At 39.9% G+C, this 26,271-nt stretch overlaps 1 protein-coding gene across 6 annotated transcripts in view; it reads right to left on the reverse strand.

Annotated features, from left to right (window-relative positions):
* Positions 1 to 26,271, reverse strand: part of PRKAR1B (protein kinase cAMP-dependent type I regulatory subunit beta) — a 103,201-nt gene that overhangs the window by 21,075 nt on the left and 55,855 nt on the right. For all 6 annotated transcript variants that reach the window (XM_087731170.1, XM_087731172.1, XM_087731174.1 and 3 more), the window contains exons 5-8: positions 22,135 to 22,196; positions 21,337 to 21,383; positions 12,435 to 12,593; positions 3,392 to 3,452 (exon numbers count right to left, since the gene is read on the reverse strand). In XM_087731170.1, coding sequence (XP_087587296.1) covers positions 3,392 to 3,452; positions 12,435 to 12,593; positions 21,337 to 21,383; positions 22,135 to 22,196 — 329 coding nt within the window. The remainder of the gene's footprint in view (positions 1 to 3,391; positions 3,453 to 12,434; positions 12,594 to 21,336; positions 21,384 to 22,134; positions 22,197 to 26,271) is intronic.

The following is a 26,271-nucleotide window of genomic DNA, read 5'->3' on the forward strand; positions in this document are numbered from 1 at the left end:
ACATGAATGTATTAATTCATTGTGTCTTAGACTTTAGTAATCACCCAGATAATAATCTTAAAAGTTGGACAGGAAAAGTTGGCTCCGGTTCCCTGCGCCTGTGATCTGATCTGCACTGCACTGATGGTGCAGCAGATTGGAGCAGCCTAAGAGCTGTTTGGCGATACCAGCGATATGGGAGCACCGAGATCCTCTCTTACCACATCCCACACCAGATGTCAGAACAAGTCCTACTGTCTTTTCATCAGAGTTGCTCTCAGCCGGTTACTGATGGCCCGCTAGATAAGCGATGCAAAAGTGCCAATCTAAAAGATGACTCTTCCCCCGTGGGTGAGACCATGCAGCACTGAAGCCAAGGGCAAGACCCTGGTAGCACGGGCGGCAGTGGGACCAGAGGCTCAGTATGGATGTTTGAAGTGGCACCTCTGTTTCTTTGACCAGTGGGATGGCTTACAAAGTGTTTTTCTTTTCATTCCCCCACTTAAGAGAGAAAAGTTATAAAACTTCAAAGTAAACTTCAATAAGAAAATATTAACAGTCTGTTTTATGAGTAATGGAGCTAATACAGCCTGGTTCCTGTGCCTTTGCGTCCTATCACCCACCTGCAGCTGCCACAAATCCCCTGTGATACCTGCATGGCAAAAGACGGCCCGCACAGCGGCCAGTCCAGGGCTGCTGGCTGTCCCCCTGCCCTCCTCCTCCTCCATGTGCTAATCCTACCCTCCGGGAGAGGAGCGGTGCCAACCTTTGTCTCTCTCCTCTACCCATTTGCATGAGAATTCAGACAATTAGTTGTATTTGAACTTCTGTACTTTTGTCAGATTTGACTGAAAGAAGTGACAGGTTTAAAAGTTATTAAAAGAAACAGATAATACAATGATATAACCTTCATGGCCTCAAAAGGCTGGGCTAAAATTCATGTACTAGAGCTCTGCTGATTCTTACTTAATATGAAATATTGAACGATGGTAAGTCAAGACACAGCTCCTGACACCAGGATTAGACTTGGGCTGTTCTCTCAGACTCTAGTTTTCCCATTTTGTTCAAAATATTGCTTAGAAGTATTGTGTGAGGGTGAAAGAGTTGTTCTTTAAAAGTTAAAAAGCCTTTTGGCTGAGCTCAGAAGTGCACACTGAGTCTGGTAACAAAACCAGATTGAAGTGATCAATGCACCAAAGGTAAGTTTTGAGTTGCCTGACACACGTACGTCTTCCTGTTTTTAAGCCACTTTCTGTCGCTGTTTGGGAAATGATTATTTCTAATATTTTCCCCACCTATAATCACTAATGCACTTTCCTGGTGTATTTGTGGCTTTTGCTGCAGAAGCATTAATATCAAAGACCAAGCCCATATTGTCCATGCGACATTCAAAAAGTGCTCTGTTTGACTAAAAGTAAGCATAAAACTCTTTCATACAGACTAGAGTAGGCTTTTTCATTAAAAAAAAAAAAAAGAACGAACTCAGTAATTAACAATGGAAAGAAAGAGTCTCTTGAAACTTCTTCTTCAGTTGGCTTTATGAAAAATTCAAAGCTAATTCTAGCTGTAGTCATGAAGTGTCTCTCTTTGGTCTAAGGGAATTGTACCAGTACAAATAGATTGGTTAATGGTTCTTGCAAACAGAGCATTATATAGAAAATTGTACACGACAAACTCTTTAGTTGCAGAGTTAAAGTCAAGCATCAAATAAAGTAGACCGTACGCAATTTTTGCAATTTCTATATTGTATGTATCAATTCATGGCTTTACTTTTAATTAAACTCCAGAAGAAAGATTTTAAACAATTAGTTTCCTCCTATCTTATTCAATACACTATAAGCAGCTACTGATAATCCAAAAAATCCTTAGCTTTAAAAAAATAAATAAGTTGCTCTTACAGTTATATGGCTAGCTACAGACACTACGCAAGCTTTGAAAAACCCTATATAAGATGCAGGTAGAGGTTTTTCCACCACAAAATCGCCAAGTTCTGACCACATTAAGGCATGAAGTGAAGTTGACTTCTCAGTGCTGTGTTGAGATTTCTAAAATACCTTTCTGTTTCCCAGCTGTCATCTACTTTTTAGATGTGTGAAATAGATCTTTACACATTTCACCTGAATTCTCGATGCTCCTCAAATGATGCGTTATTTTGTCTGGTGCTTTTCCATACTTAAAAAAAGTTCAAGTCTTGAAGTCCTACCTCATTTTTTACTGAGATTGAAAAGCAATACTACAAACTAGGATATAATTATATTGCAAACCGCATGTTTAAGGAAGCGCATCTTTGAATAACCTTTCTACTCTGAAATTGTTTTGAGACGTCTCGTAATTGCTTCTCATTAGTGCAGGTGCAGAGATCCTTTCTTCTTGAAATACTCACTGTAATTTGGCATAATCTGTGCTCTTAATTTAGGAAGATTTAAGTTAAGCATAAAATAAGGCATTATGAAAACTTCATTAATAAGTGAGCAACATATTTAGCCCTACTTTAAGCATACAAATGTAACTGAAAATCTCATGCATAGCACCTCTCAGAAATTCAAGTGTATTTTCACTAAGACTGTCATATTTCAGGTAAATAAGCTCAAATGGTAGAGGAATACCATAAACAAGAAAAGAAAATTGTTTAAATAGAAATATAAGTATTTTAATTATACAGCAAATTAATCCTGTACTGCTTTTTTTTTTTTTTTCAGAGGAGCCCCAGCAGAAACATGATGTTTCTCCTACAGCATCAACATTTCATTGTACTGTCTAACACTGTCCTCCTTATTAGAAACTTTTGTTCTCCTAATGGTGATTGATTGGTCAGGCATTATGGGTTTGTTGTTTTTCCTACTGAAGGCCATCAAGAACATGTCCAAATTTCGTGGCTATCACATTAATCAAAGGGAAACAAAATCCAAGGGCAAGAAGCTAAACAGATGTTTTAAGAATGTGAGACAGGGGCTGTAAAATACACAGAAGAAAAAAAAAGTCAGTCCGTTTTGATTTGTGAGGTTAGTTTGTTTAGTGCACATAAATACAGTATTCTCACAGGAAAAAGCTTCTCACCTGTCACCTGGAAGGATGTAACTAGACTTCATGACAAATTCATATCTCTGCACTGCTTTCTTCTCTATCCATATGATCTCTACTGCAACAGCAGCTACCAAAAAGTTACCAGTGCGTGCCTGCTCCCATATTTAAGGAAACATTTGCCCTTCCAACAAATGTTCAGTGCATATTAAAGAATGAGAAAAACAAGTCCTAAAAAGGGCCCTTTACACTTTCATTGCTTTGGAAACAACACAACCGTGAGACCTTCTGTTTGACCACCATTGCTTTCATCGTGCCATCAAAGACGAAAATTAATTCCGCCAACACATATAACAGAGGAACTAACATGCAAATCCAAAGGGCAACTGACCCAAAATGGAGACCTTGCTCAGGAATTCTTCATACATCTTCCGCTTTCTCAGCGTGCTGCCCTGTTATTAAAGGAGAGAGAAAAAGGAGGTAGAACAATACACAAAGTATTTTTGTGATTTCTTCCTAGAGCTGCTCTTTTTTTTCCCCTCCCCTTCCAAATCTTAAGCATAGCCAGTAAAAACAGCCTAAGGCAAATGCTTCCCCATAAAATGTCTGGGCAAGTTGTATTGCTGATAAGCAAAGACAGAAGGAATCAAATTCAATCCTGGTGTAATTTCACTGACTTCACTGGTGTTACTGGACACTGAGGATGAATTGTATCCATTATTTACAGGCACTCATTTTAAAGCCAGAGCTTCATCAATTAACTGTTTAGCTAATTCAATATATATCTTGTTACAAATGAGGCCCTGCTAGAAGGCAATTTACAATTACAAAGTAGGATAAAACTTAAAATGTCCCCCTCATGGGTCCCATCCTTTTAGGTTAAAACCTCTTTAATGCCAAAAGCATTTATCTGTAAGCCTGGTTTATATTCTGTACAGTGTTGTATGTATTATTACTGCTGAGCAACATATTTCTATTTATTATTTTAACAAGATTTAAGCATTTTGAAGCATTTTGAAGCAACAATCCATCAATGTATATGCAGCCACCAGCACAGTCATTGCCACTCTAATAAGATTTTATTGCGTGATAAATTACTGAGAAATCTTCTGCTTACACAGTGTTTGATCACCACAGACAGAAACCATAACTAGCCATTCCAGCACGCATTTTTGAAGGAGATTCAGGTATGAATAAATACAATGCAGTTTTACCAATACAAAAACAATTAATTCATCCTTAACTCCTCCTGCAGTGACACAAATGACTTGAAAACCTTCCCAGGTACTCAAGAGGAACTCCAGGGTCTTCCTTGGTACCGTGCAGTTTATTTCACACTGTTCTATGACAGCCCACACCGTTTCTGCCTGAGCAGATTCCCCATGGATGTCAAAGGCTGCCTGGCACCTGCTAGTCAAATCTACAAGGCAGGAGATGATCTACAGCATACAGATGATACACTCATATTCTGAAGAAAGGGGGAATGAAGATGGCATTCAGTTGTACACTGGGCAGAGAAAACAGAAGCAAATGTCAGTATCTGCCATAGAAGAAGCCACTTCTCTACTCCTCCTTCGAGTGAGCACTGGTAAGTGCTGAAAGCAGAGGCAGAAAGTGGGGATAGACAAAGGAAAAGGAGAAGAAACATTTTACCCTCCGCTGTCAAAGCATTCAGAAATGTATGAAAGTATGAAAATGGGAAAGGCTGGTGTACTCAAGTGCATGATATAACAACTAAGAATTAAGCACTGTCCCTCTTCCTACATGCATTGTGCAAGCGGGGCTGATCCAATGACCACCAAGGCCGTGGGAATCCTTCCACCAACATCAACAAGCTTTGGCATCAGGAGAAGCTGCTGGGTGCTCTCCTCTGGGGACAGCTCCCATTTACACCACTCTCCTGGGGCCACCCCTGCCCCGAAACAGCCACAGCACCGCCAGGAGCTGCCACTGTCCCCAGGTATCGCTGGATCAGCAGCAGCACCAGCTACCGAGGTCTCCCCTTCCACACCTTCTTCATAATTTCCAAATCTGGTGATGACAGTTCGCCTCTCAGCGATAGCATCGGTAACCCTTGTCTGACCTCCCTGTCTGACAAACCTGGTTCTCAACCTCGGGGGCCCCCGAGAGCATTTGAAGTGCCAGAAAGAAAAAAAAAAAAAGAACTTCAAACAGAGGAGGCTCTGCAAACCACGCCAGATCCTGACAGCTCGCTGCGAGACAAAGAATGGAAAACTGGACACTGCGCAGTTGTTGCTTTCCTCCCTGCAATCGAGTGGAAATGAGACCAGCAAAATTGACAGCTGTGGAAAACCAGATTGGTGGTTTAGTTTGATGGGCTGGGGCACCCAGGGACAGATGTGGAAAATGCTTTTTAAATGACTTGCGGACACAGATGAATTTTAAGAAGCAGTAATCAGTAGCCATAAGTGACGCCTGACCACAGCTTCGAGTATTTAGAGACACAGACAAGACCCAGGAAGGTAAGAATTGCAGGCATCCCGCCTGGCCCGGAGAGCAAGAGCCCATCACTTCCTACAGGAAAATGGGTGTGTTAGGTCTTGGCTAAACTAAGCCAGGGCAGCGGTACAGAATTCACTGTGAAGACAAGTGCAAAAGCAAAACTGAAATGGAAAGAATTAATTAAATGTGCTATTATCATTTTTTGTATTGTGATAGTATCTAGAATCTCAGTGGGACTCCACTTAATGCAAATATCCCATGTCTCAGAATGATACCACAGACAAGGCAAGGGAGAACAAGAGCCTAGGGAAGAACTAGTGGTTGAGGCTTAGGAGTCCTATTTCCCAGCACATGCACTGAAACCCAAGGTCACTCAACTGATGGCTCATGACTCAACCTGCAGGATGGCTCCATCCAACCCTCCATCTCTCCTGGAGGAGACAAACAACAGCCCTGAGGGTAGCACGCGCCACCCAACAGCAAAGCTTCACCTAAGGGTGTCCAGGCAGGCATAGAAGCTGCCTCTGCATTTTCAGAGCACGTAAGACTGGATCCCAATCGGCACAACCACATCCCAATTTCTTTTCCAGAAAGGAGAAGCTTGGCTCACCCTCATGCACATTGTTTTCACTTGAGTGTGTTTTCCTGCTCATAAGCACAGTGCGGGGAAGAGATTTTGAGAGAACACTAATATAAGCTAAAACCAACGCAGCAGTAGAAATCTTACAAACAACCAAAGCATGTGCTTATTTCTATTGGTATTAATCATCTTTTCCTCCCCACAAAACAGAGAGAGAACATGCCTACTTCCCACCTTCCTTGATCAGCCTAATATTCCCCTCTCATCCCCTCCCACAGGCATAATGTCACCTCTGACTCCTGATGTCCTTTTTATATTTGTTTTATTTGGTCTAATTGCTTTACCCAAATTGTTGAGGCCACGAGTATGAACACCATCATAACCTCTTCTACTACCCTTACAGTAATTTCTGCAGAAGTGTTAACCAGCGTGCTCCCTTGGACATATGCTAAGTCTGTTCTTATGCAATATTTTCATGGATCTTCTAGAAGCAGCAACAAATCAGACAGTAACTATATCTGCAGACTAGAAGATACTATGAAAGCTTGCCAGGACAGGAAAATAACAAGAAAGGACCTAGAGACATTAGAAATGGGAGTAGAAAATAATAGAACAAGCTTCTGTTTGGAAAATACAGCTAAGAAATTCAAAGAAAAAAAAAAATCCAAAGCACAGCTGTTCAACAAATGGAAGAAGACTGGAAAGTTGTAAAGCTGAAAGAGATTTACAGACAGTAGGTGAGACCTGGTCTGCAACATCAGACTGCAACAAGAATACAGCCAAGGCTATTTTGGTCTGTATACTGAAAGACATCATCCAGGAATGAAGTTTAGAGGCTCCGTCTCCATGGCTCGGATGTGACAGGGCCTGGCGCACTATACTCTGCCTGGGTGCCTCTTCTCCAGAAAAGTGCTCCCAAACCAAACAGAGCCTGAAGAAATGCTAAAACACTTGGGGAGAGCTGGTAAGGAAGGAGCAAAACAAATTCAGCCTGTATAGGTCAGCTCAACGCTGGGATCATAGGTATGTCATGCTCATAGCTAGTATGCATTGTTGCAAGGATTTTAAGTAGACAGTGATAATCATCTACAGATATATGACAGAAAGAGGGCAATTTAGTACAGCATAACTTGACATAGCTCAAAGTAATAGGAGAAAATTAAGAAAATCTAATTTAAGATGAATATCAAAAAAGTTTTCCCAACTTAGGAATTATTCTCTTGCAGAAAAGTTTCCCAAGGGAAGCAGTAGAAATCTTACTGCTTGAGCCAGATAAAAACAATAGTAAATGTACATGAATAATTCTGCACTGGCAGGGTTCTTGATGGCATGTTTTAAAAAGTCTTTATTAATTCTGCTTTTTCTAACCTATTAATATCTTATTTCAATAGTCGCTGCTTCTCTCTCTCCCCTTTCCTTTGTTCACTTTCTCCCCAGTTCTGAGCTGTCATGCACAAGCTCATCTTCTTAAAGACAGTGGTTCCTAGAAGACTCGTTAATATGCTAAGCTGCAGTGCTCCTCCCTGAAACAGTCCCAAGGAGAAACGAGATCACTTGCATTTGCTGAATCTACCCAGAAAAGAGCTCACAAAGCCAGTTTTAGGACACTTAAAAATGTAGCAAGCCCTAGGCTTAGCTTAAGCAATACACAGGCTAGGAAAAATGAATGTCCCAGAGATTATAACAGGTCTTGTTGAATAGGATTGTTGCATTTCTTTTCCAACTGCCCCTTCTTCACTTTCCATGTTTTCTTCTATTTTTTATTCCCACTCCTCCAGTCCAGTCTTTCTTCCCCTCTGCTAACCTCTTTGCTTTATCCCTCCAGCACTCTTCATGTCTTCTTTCTTCCTCCATTTTTTCAGGTGCGCAGACGGGCTGGCTGGAGTTGATCAAGTCCTTCCTAGAAATTCCCACTTTCAGTAAGAAGCCAAACAAATGGCTACCAAAAGGCAAAGCATAGCTCAAGTTTCAAATAAAAGAGTTATGCTGGCAGGAGGTGTCGGAATGGCCTTCTGGACTGCTCCAGCCCCATTTAATCCCTGTGTAAACCTGATATTGAACGATGCTTTGGGTGTACATTCTTACAGGAGCATGAAAGAAAGAGTCACCATGCATACTGGCCATGAAAACAAAATAGCCCACAAGATCCCGGTGCTACATTGCACAGATGTTGGATGGATTGCAGGCTTTGGATTTCCTTTATGTTTCAACCACCATGCAACCTACATTTTATGGAAACACAAAGTCCTGCTGACTTATTTTGTCTGAGAGGAAAAAGGCACTTGTTAAAGAACTTGTTCTCAGGTTCAAAGCTGTGAAAAGATGGTAAAACAAAGCCAAAATAGCATAAATAAAATGAGGTGTAACATTAGGAACTGACTAACCTTGATTTGTCATTACTTAAATCCCAATATTACAACCCACTTTCTGCGAGCAATGTTTGCCAAATAGGCAAAAAGTATTGTATCTCATGCAACTCTGCTCTCAGACCCAGGTATCTTGGACCATGGGAACTACAGGATAGTTAAATAATCCCAAATCAAGCTGCCTTAAAGAAGAAATTACAAGAAATTAATACTTCAAATTTCCTCAGTCTGGGAACTGAATTGTCTGGGGGATCAATCTGATGTTGGGATACAGACATTTGCTTCTCTGGTATTTGTGGTATTTGCTATATTTAGAATACAAATATTGTACTACCCTGGGATGTTCCCCGCTCTGTGATGCTCTTGAATCCCAATTGCAAAGAAGAGAGCAGCAACATTTCAGCAACTGAATTACATGAGAATCCGATGGCAAAAAATTCCTTTGCATCTCTCCCAGAAGAATGTAAGTAAATAAATACAGAATGTACACATAAATGTGTGTGTGTGCTTGTGTGCACACACAGAGAACATATACATGAAAGATTTGCAACAGAGTGAAAAGTATGCAACTCAGCACAGATAATTTTATAAAATAAATGGAACACACAGATGGACAGATAATCTGTGAGTGTACTGAGGGGGGAAGATGTTGAAGTGTTTTTTTGTAATCCATCTAGTACAATGAATTTCATGGTATAATACTTTGTCAAGGACTGCAGTGAAAGTCAAGCAATTTCACTGCAAATCTCAACAAAAAGAACTATCCCAACATTTACAATCATCACAGCTGCTAAAACAAACTTGAATGTGACCTTCAAGCCATCAGGATACCTAAGCTGAGACAATGAAATATAAAGAAATATGTCTGTTTTAACAAACTTCTTTTGGGACAGGCTAAATAATAAATGGATGACAAGTGTAACTAAGAGCCAGCAGGAACTTTTTGCATCAGGCTTTGTCCATCCAAAAAAAGGAAAACCCGAACTCCCAAACCTCCTGAGATGCATTTTATTCATACCATAAACCAGACAGGATCGATGAGACATGTAAGTGGGGAAAATGGCACTAAGCAGAAATAAAAACTAGAAATTATTAAATGTGAAGCAAAGAACCAAAACAGAGCCTGCAAGGAGAAATAAGTGTCAAGTGTCTCATGACAGGATAAAATCTTTTTGGCAAGTGTGGATCTGAAGGCACGATTTGCAAGTAAATATTTACAACTTGAATAAAATTTCAACACTAGACTGAGAAAACATGAGGCTGGTCATGGCTGGGAAGCAATGCAGACGAAAGAAAAAACTATTTCAGGTTATGGAGGGGCTTTATCTGACTACAGAAAAAAAACATACCTTTGGGAGAAAAAGGTCATTGATCCCTTGGACAAAAGTATTTGCAAACAGAAAATAAAAAAGAAAAAAATGCTCCCTCAGTTTTAAAATCATCTTAAATGATATACTTCAAAAGATATCCTAAGCATTACTACCTCTTATTTAAAGGCAGAAGCATTTCTACATCCAAAATATCCAGCAGCTTTCTAAAAACATAAGGTTAGAGGCTAAATGGCAGGAAACCATGTTTCTGGGACTTGAAAGGCGGCTACTACTGCATCTTGAAACTGAGTACAGCAAAAGCAGTTGTGTGATGGTGGAGTTAGCTTCAAGTATGAAATGTAGCCACTGAAACATGATGTAATTAATTTTTGGGCTTGAGGAAATGTGCAGAGAGCCACTGTAACCTGCCCTCACACGAATGCACAAAGACAGGTGTCTCATTTCACCTACAGCAAAGAAATTATCCATGCTGCACCTACAAATAAATGAAAAGACGACAGAATTCATGTAGTCTGGATGGATAAATTGCATTCACCATGGACAGCACTTAAAATTGGACATTTTCTATACCTGCAGCAATGAATTCACTACGCTACCTGGAATATTTCCTGTCTAAGTATTGGGAATATTATAATTACACTGTCTGGGTATCTAATGTAATGCAACAGACCACCAATTTTTAATGGCCCCAACTGTAAAAAAAACATGAGAGAGAGGGAGAGAAAAAACCTCCGTGTTAAGTTCAAGTCTCATCAACTGCAGAAACTGAGCTTGCTAGGTAAGGTACAGCAGTCACTAGTTCAGAGAATATGCAAATTAAGTTGAAAAGCACGCAGCACTACACCAAATAGAAGTATATCTGTAATATTCAAGTTGTATGTATGTCTAAAGCTAGCATTAAAAACACAGTCTTTTCCACGTGGGACCTTAAACCCTTTTAGTAAAATACTGTCTAGGCATCAAATATTCATCTTCTGAAGGCTGCTATGAAATGGTAATGGACACATGACCAAACCTGAACTGCTCACAGGGCTGGATGATGTTAGGTACCACTATTTTCATCAATGCTAAAACTGAAATTACCTCTAGGCTACAAGGCCTGTGGATCTGTTCCTTCAGTTCTTTAGTAGCAAGGTTACAGGGAGCTGTAAAAAGCTATACTTAAAAAGCCAAGGAATATGTGGCTTGTCCTGACATTTATTTCCCTCCTACGTTCCTTCTCTTTTACACTTTGGATTCTTCCTTGCAGCATGCAAGTTCATCGCACCAGTTATCCCAGACACCTCTCCATTGCATCCATGTAGGACATGGGACAAATAAGCTGAGTATGCCTCTTAAATCTGTCAGGAAATTCTTGTGCTCTGTCATTTAGAACTACCTTGCAGAAAGGTCTCAGTTACTACGGTCTGCTTCCCTGCACTGAGAAGCATTCAAAAACTATTGATTCTGCTTATCCACAAGAGAGAAGACAGTACACTTCTCGTCATTATTCCTCTATTTTGTCTTGGAGTGACAGACTGCATATTTTGGGATAGAGTACATTTCCATCATCAGATGTACTCTCCTAGATGTCAGAGTGATGGTCGTTTATGTGATACAGAACTCAGTCCATGAAATACAGAGTGAAAACCAGCAACATTTCATACAGATATCCAACAGTCATCACACAGTATAAATAAAGATCACTCTTACACTCTGTTGCTGAAGAACTAATCATTTAAGTGTAAAATCTACTAAATTCTTTTGCTAATTTTTCTGTTATCCGTGACATCCACTGGAAATATAGATGATCTCAAAATGCACACTCCTTTATTATTCTGAGAGCATAGTGTAATTTCCTTCAGATCAGAATGAAACAATGCAGCTTTTAGAGACAAGCCCTATTGAGAAAGAAGCTTTACATAGAGTTATCTGTCTGTTAATTATCAAAAAGAAAGGAATATTTTACGGAGAAGGAAAAGATATGCACACAGACATCTGAAACAAACTCATAAAAAAGAAGTTATGACATTGCTAAAGTTAATTATCTGTCAAAGTTTCCATTATAAACTCACCACTCGAGAAACGACAGCAAATCCATAAGCTAGCACACAGCCCAGGTGCCCAGAAGGTCTGTTGAGCTTTGCTGCAGAGATCAGGGAGTTTGAAAGGAGCAGAGCAATGAATCATTAGCAGGGACTCTGCAGCTACCATCCTATGATACGTGTGGCTGTGTGCTGGCTAACGAAGATGGAGGGCACAGTCCAACCAAGACTTTTTTTTTTTTCCCAGAGCTGGATTTGCCTTGTATTGCCTGCCTTGAAAAGTATAATACAAGTTCAGACAAAGATTGCAGAGGCAAGTGATAGTGCTGAAAGACATCTTGAGGTTCACAATGAGAAGGAGAGGATTTGCATAGCTTCAGTGGGTAACGGAGGCCTCCTGAGGTTTTCATTCATGTATAATAGTTATGAATAATGTTATTCAATTGCATTTCTGATTCAGCATCTTTCTGCTCAATCTTGTCCGCTTTTCCTTCAGTTCACTTAATTCAGTTACTCGATGTTATTGTCGTGTCCTCTCTCTTTTATGTAGAAACATAGACCGTGCAGCCTTCTATCATCAGTGTACTCTGAACACAGAATAGAAGTGCTGGTACCACAAGAGAAAGTAAAATTGTCAACTCCATAAACAAGCCCTTCTCCATAAACTTACCATTAAAATGCGTCTGTAGCTGTCTCTGTCGATGCCCCAGAGCTTGAGATCTGTCTTGGCCTTGACGGTGGCGGCCCGGGGTGTTCCGTAGATCAATGCCAGTTCCCCAAAGCTGCCTCCTTCTCCAATGCTGGTGACCCACTCCCCGTTGACATAAACCTACCACAGCACAAGACAAAACAAGAAGAAAAACCAGTTTGGGTACTTAGTTGCAGTTGTCCTCCTACTGCCAGTTACCTAAAAAGCTATTAGTAATTTCCTTTCTAATCACCAACGCTGGGGACACAGAGGGAAAACAAGAGCCTAACAGTTTCCGCAGTCGGTCCCCAAAGAGGGCAACAACCCGCTTTGTGGACAGAATTTCAAGTCATCTTGCTTCAGTACAATGACCGTATTTACTCTCTGAGTTTTCAGCTCCTGTGGTTAACTGGCATCGTGTTTTCCCTCCTGTGTTTAAGGCTCAGACAGTCAACAAGCAGAACTGTCACAACTTTGGCTTTTTATTAACACTGTCAAACTTGAAAGGAAGGAGATTTGTTGATATGTGTAATGAGGTTTGCTGAAAAGCACCGTGGCCATGAAATGAAAAACAGTCAAAACAGGGAAACATCTTTTGAAAAGGAACGTTTTTTTCTTCCCTAAGCCTAGTGCCTCCAACAACCATTTAAATACAACTATTGCAATCTGATTCTCCCTTAGAGAAGACAACTAACTGCTTTAGACATGAGAAGCTATACACAGAATTATCCTTCATGTTTAACATCAGCTCTACTGAAGCAATATTTGACCCACATCGTATTTAGGTAACATATCCTCTCGAAACACAGTATGGATCAATACCACTACCATACTGTTTTTCCTGGATGACATCTAATCTGAGAAGAATTCCTACACTTAGGTGCTATGTAGAACCTTCACTGGAGAAAGGGGGACTTGTGCAGGTACTTTCCACTAGGCTGCATTTTCCTCGCTGTTCATGCACAATACAACTCATGAGACATAATAGCGTATTCAAAGACTGGTATGGATTGTGTATTCTGCAGCTTGCATGTAGGCTTGCTGCTATAAACCTACACAATAAACCCTTTTCATTCTGTTAATGTGTCTGTGAGTTTAGAGGGTAGGAAAGGCTGTGTGCATTTACCCAGTGCAGAACATATCCCAATCTGTCACAGACCAATAACACCAGAAATCAACCAGAATGAACTTAATTTGTTTAGAAGCTCTGTGAAGAAATATAAGAAGAAGAAAATATGCAGGTATTCTCATCTTAAGCAGGAAACTATGGCAAAGGAAAAGACCATAACCTATTACCAAGTAGTGAGTAACAGACTGGCAGTTTTTAAAAAATATATGAATTAGAGCTGTGTTCAAGCTGGGCATGAGAAAAGGAGGTGACCAAAATAAATGGACTGGGGTCAAAATTCAACAAACTGTCAGTATTAATTTTACTTCCATCTTCATTTTACGATGAAAAGGCATATTACGAACTACAGCTGGAATCAATCCCAATTTATCTTCCCAATATTAAATTAAGATCCGATCCAGCTCCCACTGAGGTCAGCGAAACACTGGTTCAGTAGGGGACGGATGAAGCCATGGAGCAGTTCAGCTGATCGAGAGACCTCATGGGTATGAGCTGAAAAGGAGCAATATTAGCATCACTGCTGAAAGCCAGGCAATGTTGAGGCTCTTGTTGTTCCTGGAGCATCTGAGGATCAAGGAGCTGAAATAAAGGGTAAAAATAATCCCAAACAGCTCAAGCCACAAAAGCTGCTTGTAGCTTCATTTCTTCACCACGACAAAATGAATGTCACGTAGGAGAATATCACACAAGAGAATAACAACAGCATTTCCTTTCAGACTTTAACTCACTGCAGAAAGAAAATCTCACAGAACATTGAATCTATGTTTAATTCTCTTCATAATGAAAAAAATGAAAGCAAAAAACATTCTAAAAAAGCCAGGCAAACCCAAGTGCTTTCCTGGTGAAACAAGCAGGTAATACTGTGGCTCCTGGATCTTTTTTGTGAGAAAAGCAGGATAAATGGATGAATAAAATTAGGATTCTGAAAGGCTTGTAACATAATGAGAATTCATGAAAATTTTTAAACTCAATTAATCCATCGCAAAATTGTCCAGATGTGTATTTGAATGTAGGGATACCCCCTTTCTGTAGGGATTTCACCAGATGGACCCAGGGCTTGCTAAAGTAATTCATGTTCTCAGTAAAGTCTCTGGGATGATGGGGAAAATCTAATAATTTCAATGAGTTTTGGACCACACCCTGACTGTCAGCTGACATTGCATCTTTGACTCTTTTTCAGCACACCAAAAATACACGTATTTCTAGATGCTCTTTTGTTGAAAAGCACAGGTTTTGTTATTGCAGAAGAGGTGGTGCAGTAAAATGATTTGTTAACACAATGGCAATTTCATTAAGGAACATAAACCAGGGTCTGAAGTATAAGCAGGAAATAAACTCATTCCAACATGTTTTATTTTAAGCAGTACGGTGACATTTCTTTTTAAAGCAGTATGTATATGACTGCAGCCCAGAGAGGGGAATTACGCTAGTAAAACTCAAGGCAGAGCAAGTGAAGGATGGACATTTACTTTTGCACAGTTGTTAGAAAGAGAGGCTACTACTAAACTGCTCTAAGATTTCTTTAGTTTTGCTGTCTTACTTGACAAAACTCCCCAAAACATATTTGACATCTTGCCTGTAAACAGTTTATGCAAATGGCCATTCCTCCGCCCTAAGGGTGTCAGGTTTAAAGTACTCAGGTGAAACCAAATCACTGATCCAACAGTCTTTGGGTCCAGCATTCACTCCTCCAATAAAAACGTCATTTCCAATATCAATCTCCAAAAGATAAAACAGCTTCAGAATAACTGTTGTTTCCTAGGAGGAAAACCATTGCACTTCATTCCCTGCAAAAGCCCAAGTCAACAATCAACTTTTGTCTTCACGATGAAGTTAAAGTGCATTGATGGCACGTTACAAAGCCGTTCTGCCCTTTAGCAGAGAGTTCAGCTCCACTAGGAATCCCTTTAAAACAGATTTTTAAAAAAGAAGTAGAAAGGAAAGTAGCTCTGTTTGTAAGGTGTAGGAAGTAAAGCTATTTTAGGCGCAGAACAGCTTATGAAAGCCAATGTTATATGGCAGCAGCTCAGATGATTTCCTTCTTTATCCTAAAAAATGCCGGGCTGAGGTTTTGGCTCAGGCAGTTTTAGGCATTTGTGAACTCTCACCAAAGTGGCGAGTACGTAAGTGAATTGTTCCTAATTGTTACTTGACCTGCCTATCACAGCTCCGTAATAGCTGGAACTTTATTCTTTCATGCAGCTGAAGAGGAATATAGAACTGCAGATGCCCAAATATAATCAAGACATCAGGACCACTACTTTCCACAGATAAAAAGTACTTTAGATTTTTATTGTTTTCCATCATGTAGTATGAGCACTGCAATTTTTGTGGGCTTGAAAACCACACAACTTGGTTCACTTCATTATTTTTTTTAGAAGGCAAATGGGAAAAATCTCCTGTGAACATCAGCAGTTCCTGTCTTCATAGGCTGCGATATACATACACGCTAACTGCGAGAGAAAATGCAGTGAGTCACACAATGCTCAATGCAACAGGAATGCATCTTGGCCTCACTCATCTTCGAGTTGTCTAGAGAAGCAGAAAGTAATCTTACCATGAGCAGTAATATAGATGTTTTACTTTGAAGGCAGAATATGAACATCCACCTCTGAGCTTCACTGGAGTGAATTTACCTTGCCTTTAATTTTGTACTGCTGATTTCAAGTTAACTCTTAGCATTGTTTTTGCCGCCACTTTGTGATCTACGTGGACAATCTAATTTGTTCCAGGCATTGCAAGTTTTAGATCTTAAATCCCCTCCCTCGGATCTGTTTGTAATAATTTGTGCTTTGTGTCTTCTCAAGCCTTAATATTTGTTATCCAAAAATGAAGATGAGGCTTATTTATTCTTGGAAAAATAAGCAAGTCTTAGACACAAAGGGCATTTATATGTGGGTAGATTTCTCAAATAAAGCCAGTGCTTTATTTGTAGTATGAATGTTCTTTTCTTAAATAGAAATATACAAAATTGGACACTGCCTTGAGAATCCTTAAAAATTCAAGCTGAAAAACTCTAAAATGTTCTGTTTCGAATTTCAAAAAGCATCCTTCTGAAATTAGAAAGAACATTAATGATGGAAGAATTCAAACAAAAAGCAATCTATGGAATTTAACCATAAAATATAACTAGCTTTAAAATGGAACAGTATTCTCACATAAACCACCATGTAATTTTCATCTTTGTACATACAAATTAGAGAGTTTGTATATACAAATAAGGGCTTCAAGAAGATTTGACCTACAATCAAAAGATAAGATTATCTATTGTCTACAATATTAATTTATAGCTCCACATATAGATTTATACAGTAAATACAGAACCTATTTAAGAAAAAATACTGAAAAGTTTTCAGTTTGATTTTCCCCATACTATAGTTTGGCTGCTGTTGTTTTACAAGAAGAAAACCTGAGAATGACTGTAGAGAAAGTTGCTGTGACATTAAATAGAATAGGAAGTTGTTGAGTCTAAAAAAAATACATCTGTTTTAAAAGGGTAGTTGACGGTGCTTTTTAAAGTAAAAAATGTGAGGTTGTAAGATTAAAATAATAAACAGGAAGTCATTTTTATATTTAGAAATATGGATTAGAGATTTTTGCAAGACACACACTTTAGCAGGTACTTTCAACATCTTTACTGGAAACTATAATTTAAGCTCTGCCAGCTACTTTTTGGCATACATTCACATTTGTCTGAGCAGAAAAGCTTCCGGTAGACAACTGACCTCTAAGACTTCAAACCTCATGCCATCATCTACCTAGTGTAAACTTTATCCATCTGCAGGGCCGGGTCATGAATTAACAATTCTCCTTAACTCTGAACAGCTAAGGAGAAAGAATGTGACTGATAACGCTATAATGTCCTTTCCCATCCAATGCCTGCTTTGGTCAAAGTGTACCTGGTTTGTAGTACCCAGTGTCTGACAGGAAAAAACAGGTTCTCCAAGACATACCTCTTTCTGATTTCTAAAAACTTTTCTTTTACATATGAAAATTTGCACCCTTCTCCCTTGGCCCACAGTCCATGTTGAGTGTGACTGCCAGCTGAAGGGCACTGCATCTTCTTTGGCATCCACAGTAACAGCAGGAAGGAAACGTGCAGATACTTTATGGATACGCTAACAGGGCTTGTTTATACCCTAAGAAAGTGTAGGAGTTGAGGATAAAGTGTTATTGTATTTAAAAAATATTTTGTTTTACTTCTAATTTGACTCATTATTTCTAAGGGAAAATATTAGAACGCTCTTACTTACTCTCTGAGGTGCCTATGCCAAAACTCTAACAGTAAATTACTTTTAAATGTTGGGGTTTTTTTAAACTCACAACATCACACATTGCTTTTGTTATTTTGGCTTTGTTAGTTGATTCTGTTTGGTATTGGTTGCATGGTTGATAGATGATTTTTTTTTAGTTTTACCCTGACTTTCTTCCAGGGGATGGCAATTTTATGATGACAGTTGTGACCTCCATTATGTGTATCTTTGTGTGTGTATGGAAAACGTGGGTGCTTATCAGTCATGATATTCCCAGAGTAAATTGCTCCTTGAATCCAACAGTTCTGGTGTACCTACCACTTCTCTGCAGATCAGGGAAATGATAAAACCAGATAGCCTGGCCAGGGGTTAAAAGCCTCCATGCATATGCCAACACCAGCTGAACTAGGCAGAAAATGGTTTGAGGCTTTAAGTCTCGGGGTCAATTGTCTACTCTCCAAGTTGCTTTTTTTCTTGGAGAAGGGTGGAAGGATGCCAAAAAACTATCTGGCAAGGCTTAAATGAACTGCAGCTCACTTACTAGCGGTCTGGATTTTCTTCAGACAATAAGGATTTTAGCACTGCTGCCCAGAAAGTGGAAGAACTCTTTTCTGGGGAGCACTATATACGGTGTGATAGTGCACACCCACGGGGTCTGGGAGCTGCTGCCTTATACAGGAGCAAGTTACTCTGCACTAACTGCCCTGGTACAGGCTTTACTCTGGGCAGGGGAGGAACGGGCTTGCCTCCCTGCAGCTTCCCAGCAAAGGCAGCCACCATAGGTAACTTCTGCAGCTACCAGGATGTAGTTCCAACTTGCTCCTGGATGAGCGAACGTTTCTTGTGCCTTCCGCAGTATCTTGCAAAGGAATTCAGTGTGTGTTTAGGCTGAAGATATAGGAAAGGCTTAGGAAGGAGAGAGAACCCAGCTGAGGAGATGGGGACAGGTGAGGTAAGGAGCAGCAGGACGAAGGAAGGGGGATGCTAAGCGGAACAGCATTAGAGTGGGTTGCAGAAGAGTTTTGCAAGACTTAAGAGGGTCAGGACCTTTGGTTGTCCCTGGAATAAGCTCAGTCCAAATGACATCTCTTAAGTCTCGTTAGGATGTATTTGTCCCACGGGTCATGTCAGAAAACTGTCCGTACGTGTGTCTGAGAACTGTCAGGATGACATTATTGTGGATCTGTCCATTTTGATCTGTCCTAGCAGCTATAGGCTGATTTTGGCAATTAGGGGAGTAAGGATTGAGAATGCTCGTGAAAACGAAGTTGCAATTTACTCAGAGAAACGCAGGTGTTTCATTCATTCCTTAGAAAATCTGCTGTTGCAAGTCTTAAAGACAAGGCAGGAAAAATGTATATCCTATATCATACATAACTGACTGGAGGACTGCAAACTGCTGGGAATACAAAGAAAAGTTCTGCCTTCAGCTCTAACAGCGTAAAACAAAGCTGTGCGCTATGCTCTTCATGTAGCAAAACAGTGAGTCCCACTGAAGTCAGCAGAATTGCTTACATGCTTAACGGCCCACTGGTGCTTATGTAGCTTGTCAAATCAGGGGTCTGGGATAAAATTTTCAAGAACACCTATACAACTCAAAAGCCTACATGTAATTGCATTGCAGTGGCACTGAGGCCATTTAGTCACTGTGGTAGTTTTTCAGATTTTACCCCAAATCCTATCCCAGAAACCTCAAAGGCCCTTGAAATGTTCTGGGAAATATAAGATTATTCTGCATAAGACTTTAATGAACTCAAGAAACCATCAATGAAAAATGATCTGGACGCTTGTCTCTTCTTGTGGTCAAGATGAAAGAATTTCAACTTTCCATAAAAAAACAAGGAGGACCTCTGATACACAAGTAACATGACACAGTAAAGGTGTTTCTGAGTAGACGCCATGATATACCTGGGAAGGGAACTAAGATGCCATCTTAGCCAACAGAGAATACAGCAACTGGTGCTCTGAACAAGTCCTTCTCAACATTTGCAGAGCCGTGGCCACCTTGGCCACTACTGGCAACCACCAGTTACAGAAAATCCACAAACCACCTTTTTTTTTTTTTTTTACAAGCAGACACAAAGCTGGCTAGGCTCTGGACATGTATTTTCCCCATTTTGTCACTTCTTTGTAAGAGCAGTATGTGCATATGGAAGATTACCTTTTTTGCAATTAATTGCAAGGGTTTTGCAGACTGTTTTCTGATGTCATTTGGTCCCCCACTATCCCTGAGCCACACACTGAAGAAAGCTTTCCTAAAGGTTTTGAGTGAGGACAAATTATTTTTAAAGAGGATTAATCTATAACTTCAGTATGTGCATTTGCACAGGTTTGTGGGTCTGATTCAAAGCCAGTGAACTCATTAAGGTCAGTACCAGGCCCTAACCAATTATTTTAAAAATAAATTTTAGCGCTGTTCTATAAAAATTGCTCTTTTATTTTCTGGCCCTGTGGATGTGGCAATGTTTGCTATTGAGAGGTATGCCTGATAGGAACAGTGAGTCAGACGGATTTCCTGAGAAGCAACTTCCAGAGGCAGAGGCAGCATGTGAGGTTTCTCAGTTCCCAACAATACCAATTAGATGGTCTCCTGACACAAACAGACTGCTAAAAAAAAAAAAAAACTTTCACTAAAATAACCGTATGCCTCCTGCCCGCATTTAAAATAAATCACTTTCTTCTTTAAATATGCCAAACAAAACTCATCTGGGCATCCGAAGAGCAATGCTGCTAATGAGCAAGCCTGTCCCATCCGACAACTATGGATACATAAGGTGTGTGTAGAAAATCCAGTGAAATGAGGAACTTGTAGCAAAACTGCAAAAGTGTGAGTTTCATATGGGATAAAAATGATAAGAGGTGAATAGATTACGATTTGGAAGGCAGGTTCAGAAAGAAGCTTCTTTTCAAAGACTTGCTGATTAAACCACCACCTACTCCTGTAAACATTTTGTGGTCTAACAGATCACTTTACACTTATAATAATCCTTACTTTATTAATATGCTGCATTGTTCATATATTTGGACCTAATTTTAAAAGCAAATTAAGGTTTCTAAGATGAAACTCACTGCCTTAGGCTGTATCTCAATTCGGGGAAAAAACCCAACACATGAGCTAAACTAACTGATTAAAGAAAATATTTTTCTTATGGTTGATCTGAACCCTCGGGTGCATTCCAACATGGTGGCCTGCTCTGCCAAAGACTGCACACCTCCAGGTGTGGTTAGGGTTCTAAAGATAATGTCATTTGCTTGGTTTTGATACCATATTTTCCTGCTTGGAATGGAGAAATAAACTAGGATGTAAAACATGCCAATTACAAAATTATGCACAAATGACTTAACACAACAAAAGCAAAGTAATGAGACCAATCCTGTGAAATCTATTTCAAGAAGAAAGGAGACAGAACCACAGCACGTGGCTGGATAGAGCTGTGTGCCAGAGCATACAATTTTATTATGTAGCTTCAGAATAAATATTATACTCTAAGAGTGTACTTACATCCACCTCGCCTTGGTCAATCACATAGAAGTTGTCTCCTTCATCACCTGGAAGCAAAATACAAAAGGTGATTGTTTCCTGAAGGTCTGCTAAACTATTCAATAATTTCCTGTCTCCATATTTAATCCTGTACATATTTGCGCAGGTTTGTACACCAGATTACTTACAGAGAGGTTCATTTTCTGAAACATCCTTGCCTATTTACCTTCATGAATCAAAATATCGCTATGATTTCTTCCTATTAATATCTTTCAATTGCATTAATTTATCTCTTTTGATTGATTCAACACTTCATTCAGTGTAAACACATGAGAGGCTTCAATATAGCCTGAGGGTAATGAAGTCCTCCCCAACACGCTGCAGGCAGGCAGGTAAATTGCCAAGTGCGATAACTACGATACAGCACAATGAGGTGTTGAACATTCCCAACGACCATAAAAATATTTTCCATCGCTAATTACTCTCAGCTAGCCTGTGCCACCCTTATGCATTCTGAGCTGTGCTTTACTTCCTGACTATCTTCAGGTAAGGAATGCGCATTTTAATTTGAAATGCTATTGATCTACATTTAACTGTAGCACTTTGAAACCCTGGATATCTACCGGTGTGGTTTTGTAGATCTGTGCACATGTAGCAAAAGACCTGCATCCAAGAACTTATGATGTGGCTGCACACTTAGAAGCTTTTCGAATATGGTTATTCTTCCTGTTAAGTAAAGGGGGTGAAATCTCAAACGAAAAGATGTGAATTGTACAATCTTAGCAAACACACAAGGGAAAAAACAAGGGGAAGAATTACCCTGTTGTATGACTGTTTCTCCTGCGATGTGTGTGACGGGGAACATGGCATCGAATATGTCACTGGAAAAGAAAAGAACCACTTATCAATGAATCAGACCTATTTCTTATCTAGCCAGTAGACCTACCTTCATTGTGTCATTTAGCTTTCATTAACAGATTTTGCAGAAAAAGAAAAGGAAAATGTTAGTTGTAACTAGAAAGTGAGCCTCTGCTTGGCAAGAAATCAAAATAACTAGTTTGGCACAAGCTGTGGTTTAAAACCAAGTGAGACCGTGATTCAGTGCATGCTATTTTGAAAGAACTCCTGAATTATATGCATACAGGCCACTTCTTATAGCACTGCACAAACTAGCCAGCTTGAGTATTTTATTGTCTAAGCAGACAGATTTCAGATTTTCAGCTGCGATCAGTATGTGTCACAGCAGTAATTGCTAGATGCCTAAACGGGAGCTCTCCTCTTCTGAACATCTGGCCTCGCATTTACAAGCAAAACCTGTTCCACAATACAGAGCACATTTGGAAAGGTAGATGGCTTTAAATTAATGTAGCATAAGAGCTGGCAAGAGATTGCACTCACAGTGCAGAAGAGGCCAAACTCTGAAAATCTTAGTGAGTTACTCGTGAGAAGCGAATTTGACCAATGCTACAGAAACACCAAAGCTGCAGAAGAGCCTCATGCTCATTAATCATCGCTGAATTACACACCTTACTGTGGTCTCCAGCATACTGTCACATATCCTTAAAAGGCCAGGCAGAGCTGTAAGGACGGGAACGCACCCTGCACCAACACTTTGGGCAACTTGCCCAAATCCAGTCCTTTGTTTATTGAGGGAGACAGCAGGCTCCCTGGAGCCAGGGCTTCCTTTCCCCACATCAGATTTTGGGGAACTTATTTTCAGAAGCATGAACTGCACCGAGACAGGCACTCCCCACCTCTCTTCCCCTTCCTATGCATCAGTCTCAAGGGCTAAAGGAAATAGCTCCCGACACAAACAAAAGGCAGCAAGGAAGAATTGTTAACTAGTCTCTTCCCTGGTCTGGTCTAGGAATGGTCCATCCAGGGACCACTGACGACAGCAGCGAGATGAAACACTTCAGCCTGGAATGGAGCAAAGTCCTCACAATCATCACAGAGCACAAACAGTGAAGAAACCTAAAATTTTCATCAAAATAGCCAGAAGATCAGCAAACAAACCCATGCTACATTTCAATGCCTTATATGGGAAATGTATATTGTAAAATCCCATTATTAGCTTATTTCCTGTTCAACTGTTCCAGAATTTATTCAGGCTCAGTTCTAGGAAATGTTTCACTCCTAAGTTCAGATTGGTCATGTCTTTCCTCTTCAGCAGCCAGAATGTTTTTGCTCAGTATCGCAGCTCTGCATCAGCACCACTTGTAGGAAAACTAGGAGATTTCAACCCAGGCACCTCCTGCTGCTCCGCAGTACCTGCAAGGGATGCTTAGCCCATGATGTAATAAAATGATATATTTTACCCCTGTTGTTTCATCAGGCCCACCCTGTGCTATTCCTACTCACATTCAGGAAATACCACCACCACTGGTAAAAAGCCTGCTCAGAGGCTCTAAGGAGAAACCTCTTTCTCTTCTCATTCTGAGCACCAATTCAAAGATCTATAACAAACTATTCTAAAAAGTATATGGACTGTATTCTTAAATGTACTAAACTCATTTTTAATGATCTTAAATGGGTTCAGCATTTCTCCGGTTCAAGGAACTTCTCTGTTGCAGAAAATAAGCATCTGTCTGGTGCAGGCTGTAGAGCTGGTCCCTGTGCCAACCCTCGGTGCCCTCAGCCTAAAAGAAATGGGATCTGAGGTTCAGATGGGATGGGGGAAAGTACCGCAATGGTAGGTGCCAAACTGGAATGAATCAAAATGGAAAGTGATCGGGGGACCGTATGTCAATAAGGCAAGTCTAACTGTTCTTCAGTAGCTCTGGGACTTGGAAATTTGGTATGACAGAGGCTCATTTGCCTCCCCTTGGTTTCCCCTTGGCTGTGCCTGGGCACCTCACAGAGCTGTAGAAACTGTCCAGCAGCCTGCGGAAGATTTACCAGAGGAAAAGGCTCTCTGTGTGGCAAAGATGAAAGTCTTCAATGCGATACATCCAAAAATAGACAAAGCACTGTGAATATCAATAGCCAAACCAAAATGTGACTGTCTGAACAAGCTTGGAAACTTTTTTTTCAAAATAGAAATACAGAGGAAATAACTTTTGTTTTAAGGCTGTATTTTATTTATAACTTAACAACTGACTATACAAACAGTGCCCAATAAATTATGTATAGCACTGCACCCTTCTCCAAAATGTTCCACATCTCATTTCTACAACACCTTTTAGTTTTATCAAAAAACCTCTTTAAAACTCACAAACTTTCAGCTGACAGTGTAATAACCTAAAGTCTATTAGCAGCAACACCAGTTTTACACTAATATTCTGCTGCCTAGAATATTAGTGCAAATATTCTAGCACCGCATTTATGACGTGTTTCAGCGAAGTCTCCATCTTATTAGACCAAGACTTGGATTTTTAAAGAGACCTTTGAAGGACATGTCATTAAACATTAGCCTAAAACACATATAAACACGCAGACACACAAGGTACCCAAAGTCACGGTGATGTTGATTTACACTTCCAAAGTGAAAAAAGGGTATATCTTTGATAAATAAATGCAAGTGACCAATAATATCATGACTGTCACTGGAAACACGTTGTCATGATTCTTTTCTACTAGGGAGCTATTGTTCTTAATTGATATGGTTAGGCCAAGATCTCTCACAGTGATTAATGAATTAGAGTGTTTCTGCTTTTGGATGCTCAATTTGAGATTCATTAAATAGAATCAGATCTCAGATGATATGGATCAGCAGGCAGCCTCGTAGTTTCTCAACCTACGAGTCTGGCAGCCAAAAACTGGGACATTCAGAATACCACCAAAGAAAACCACCCTTCTGGAAATTATCATCTCCTAAAGTACCAAGTGCTTAAAGTCCCTGTATGAAATCTGGCTTTTGATTTAATTCAGACTAAGCGTACAATCTGTTTTGAAAATTTTCTTATTGTCTTTATTCACAGTGTCTGAAGTAAACACAAAAATGTTCCAAAGATCAACATGCCAAAATACTTTGAAAATTTGAAAAATTTGTTCCTGACCTAAGACAAAATCTGAAACTACATTAAGCAGACATATTTTCCACCTCTCCAATAAATGTTCTATGCTCCATATGCAGTTTCAGCCATGTGTCCTGGGTCTGTACTATGTAGAGAAAACAAGTAAATCTTTAAATACCAGATGAGCAAAGAAGTGGCACTCGCTAAAGGCATAAATAATATGGCCAGGGCCAAAAATATGGCCTGCTGTTTTTTTCCTGTACCATGCACCTGTTTTTAAGTCATTCAAAATCACCCTCTGACCATTATGGTAAAAACAAAACAAAACAAACTTAAAAATACAGTGCTGCAACCATCTCACCATCAAGCAAAGACTATAGTTACATTCTTCTACAGCTCTGCAAAAGTAGGTATTTGTACTTTTTGGGTTTGAAGGTTTTGTTAAATAATTAGGGCCAGACACATACATACAGATTCCTAACAACCAAAATCTTCTTCAAGCACAAGCAGGTTTTATTCCAGTGTAAACAGAAAGACAGAAAATCAGTAAAGTCTTCACCCAATGCTGAACTACCATGATTTCATCTTCTGTCTGAGCTGCAGCACCAAGAACACAGCAGCGTCTGTCTTCTGCCCCTGCACCAGCTATTTAACTGTTGACACTGACCGTGCTAGCAACGCTGTGTGCTGAACTGATAGGGAAAGGGTTTGATTTTTTGCCAGGATTTTTATGATTGTGCTGTAAACACGAACTGCTCAGAGGGATTTCCTTATCTTGTTGAAAATGTATCGTTAGCCCTGTTTCCAGATGACTTATTCAGGTGATGGAAGAAGAAAATAGGGCACCAGTTCTGCTATTTCAGCTGTTGTTCCATGAGACTGCAACCACGAGAGATGCACTGCACCCAGCGCACTCCGGGTTCAGCATCAGTACTTGGAGGGCTCTTTCTCACCCTCTCCAGAGCCAAAGCTTTTGACAGGCTTTGCAATTTTTTCACAG

The sequence above is a fragment of the Nipponia nippon genome, unplaced genomic scaffold, assembly GCF_047370975.1.
Source record: "Nipponia nippon isolate SJK-2023a ecotype South Korea unplaced genomic scaffold, ASM4737097v1 scaffold_5, whole genome shotgun sequence".
Lineage (NCBI taxonomy): Eukaryota > Metazoa > Chordata > Aves > Pelecaniformes > Threskiornithidae > Nipponia > Nipponia nippon.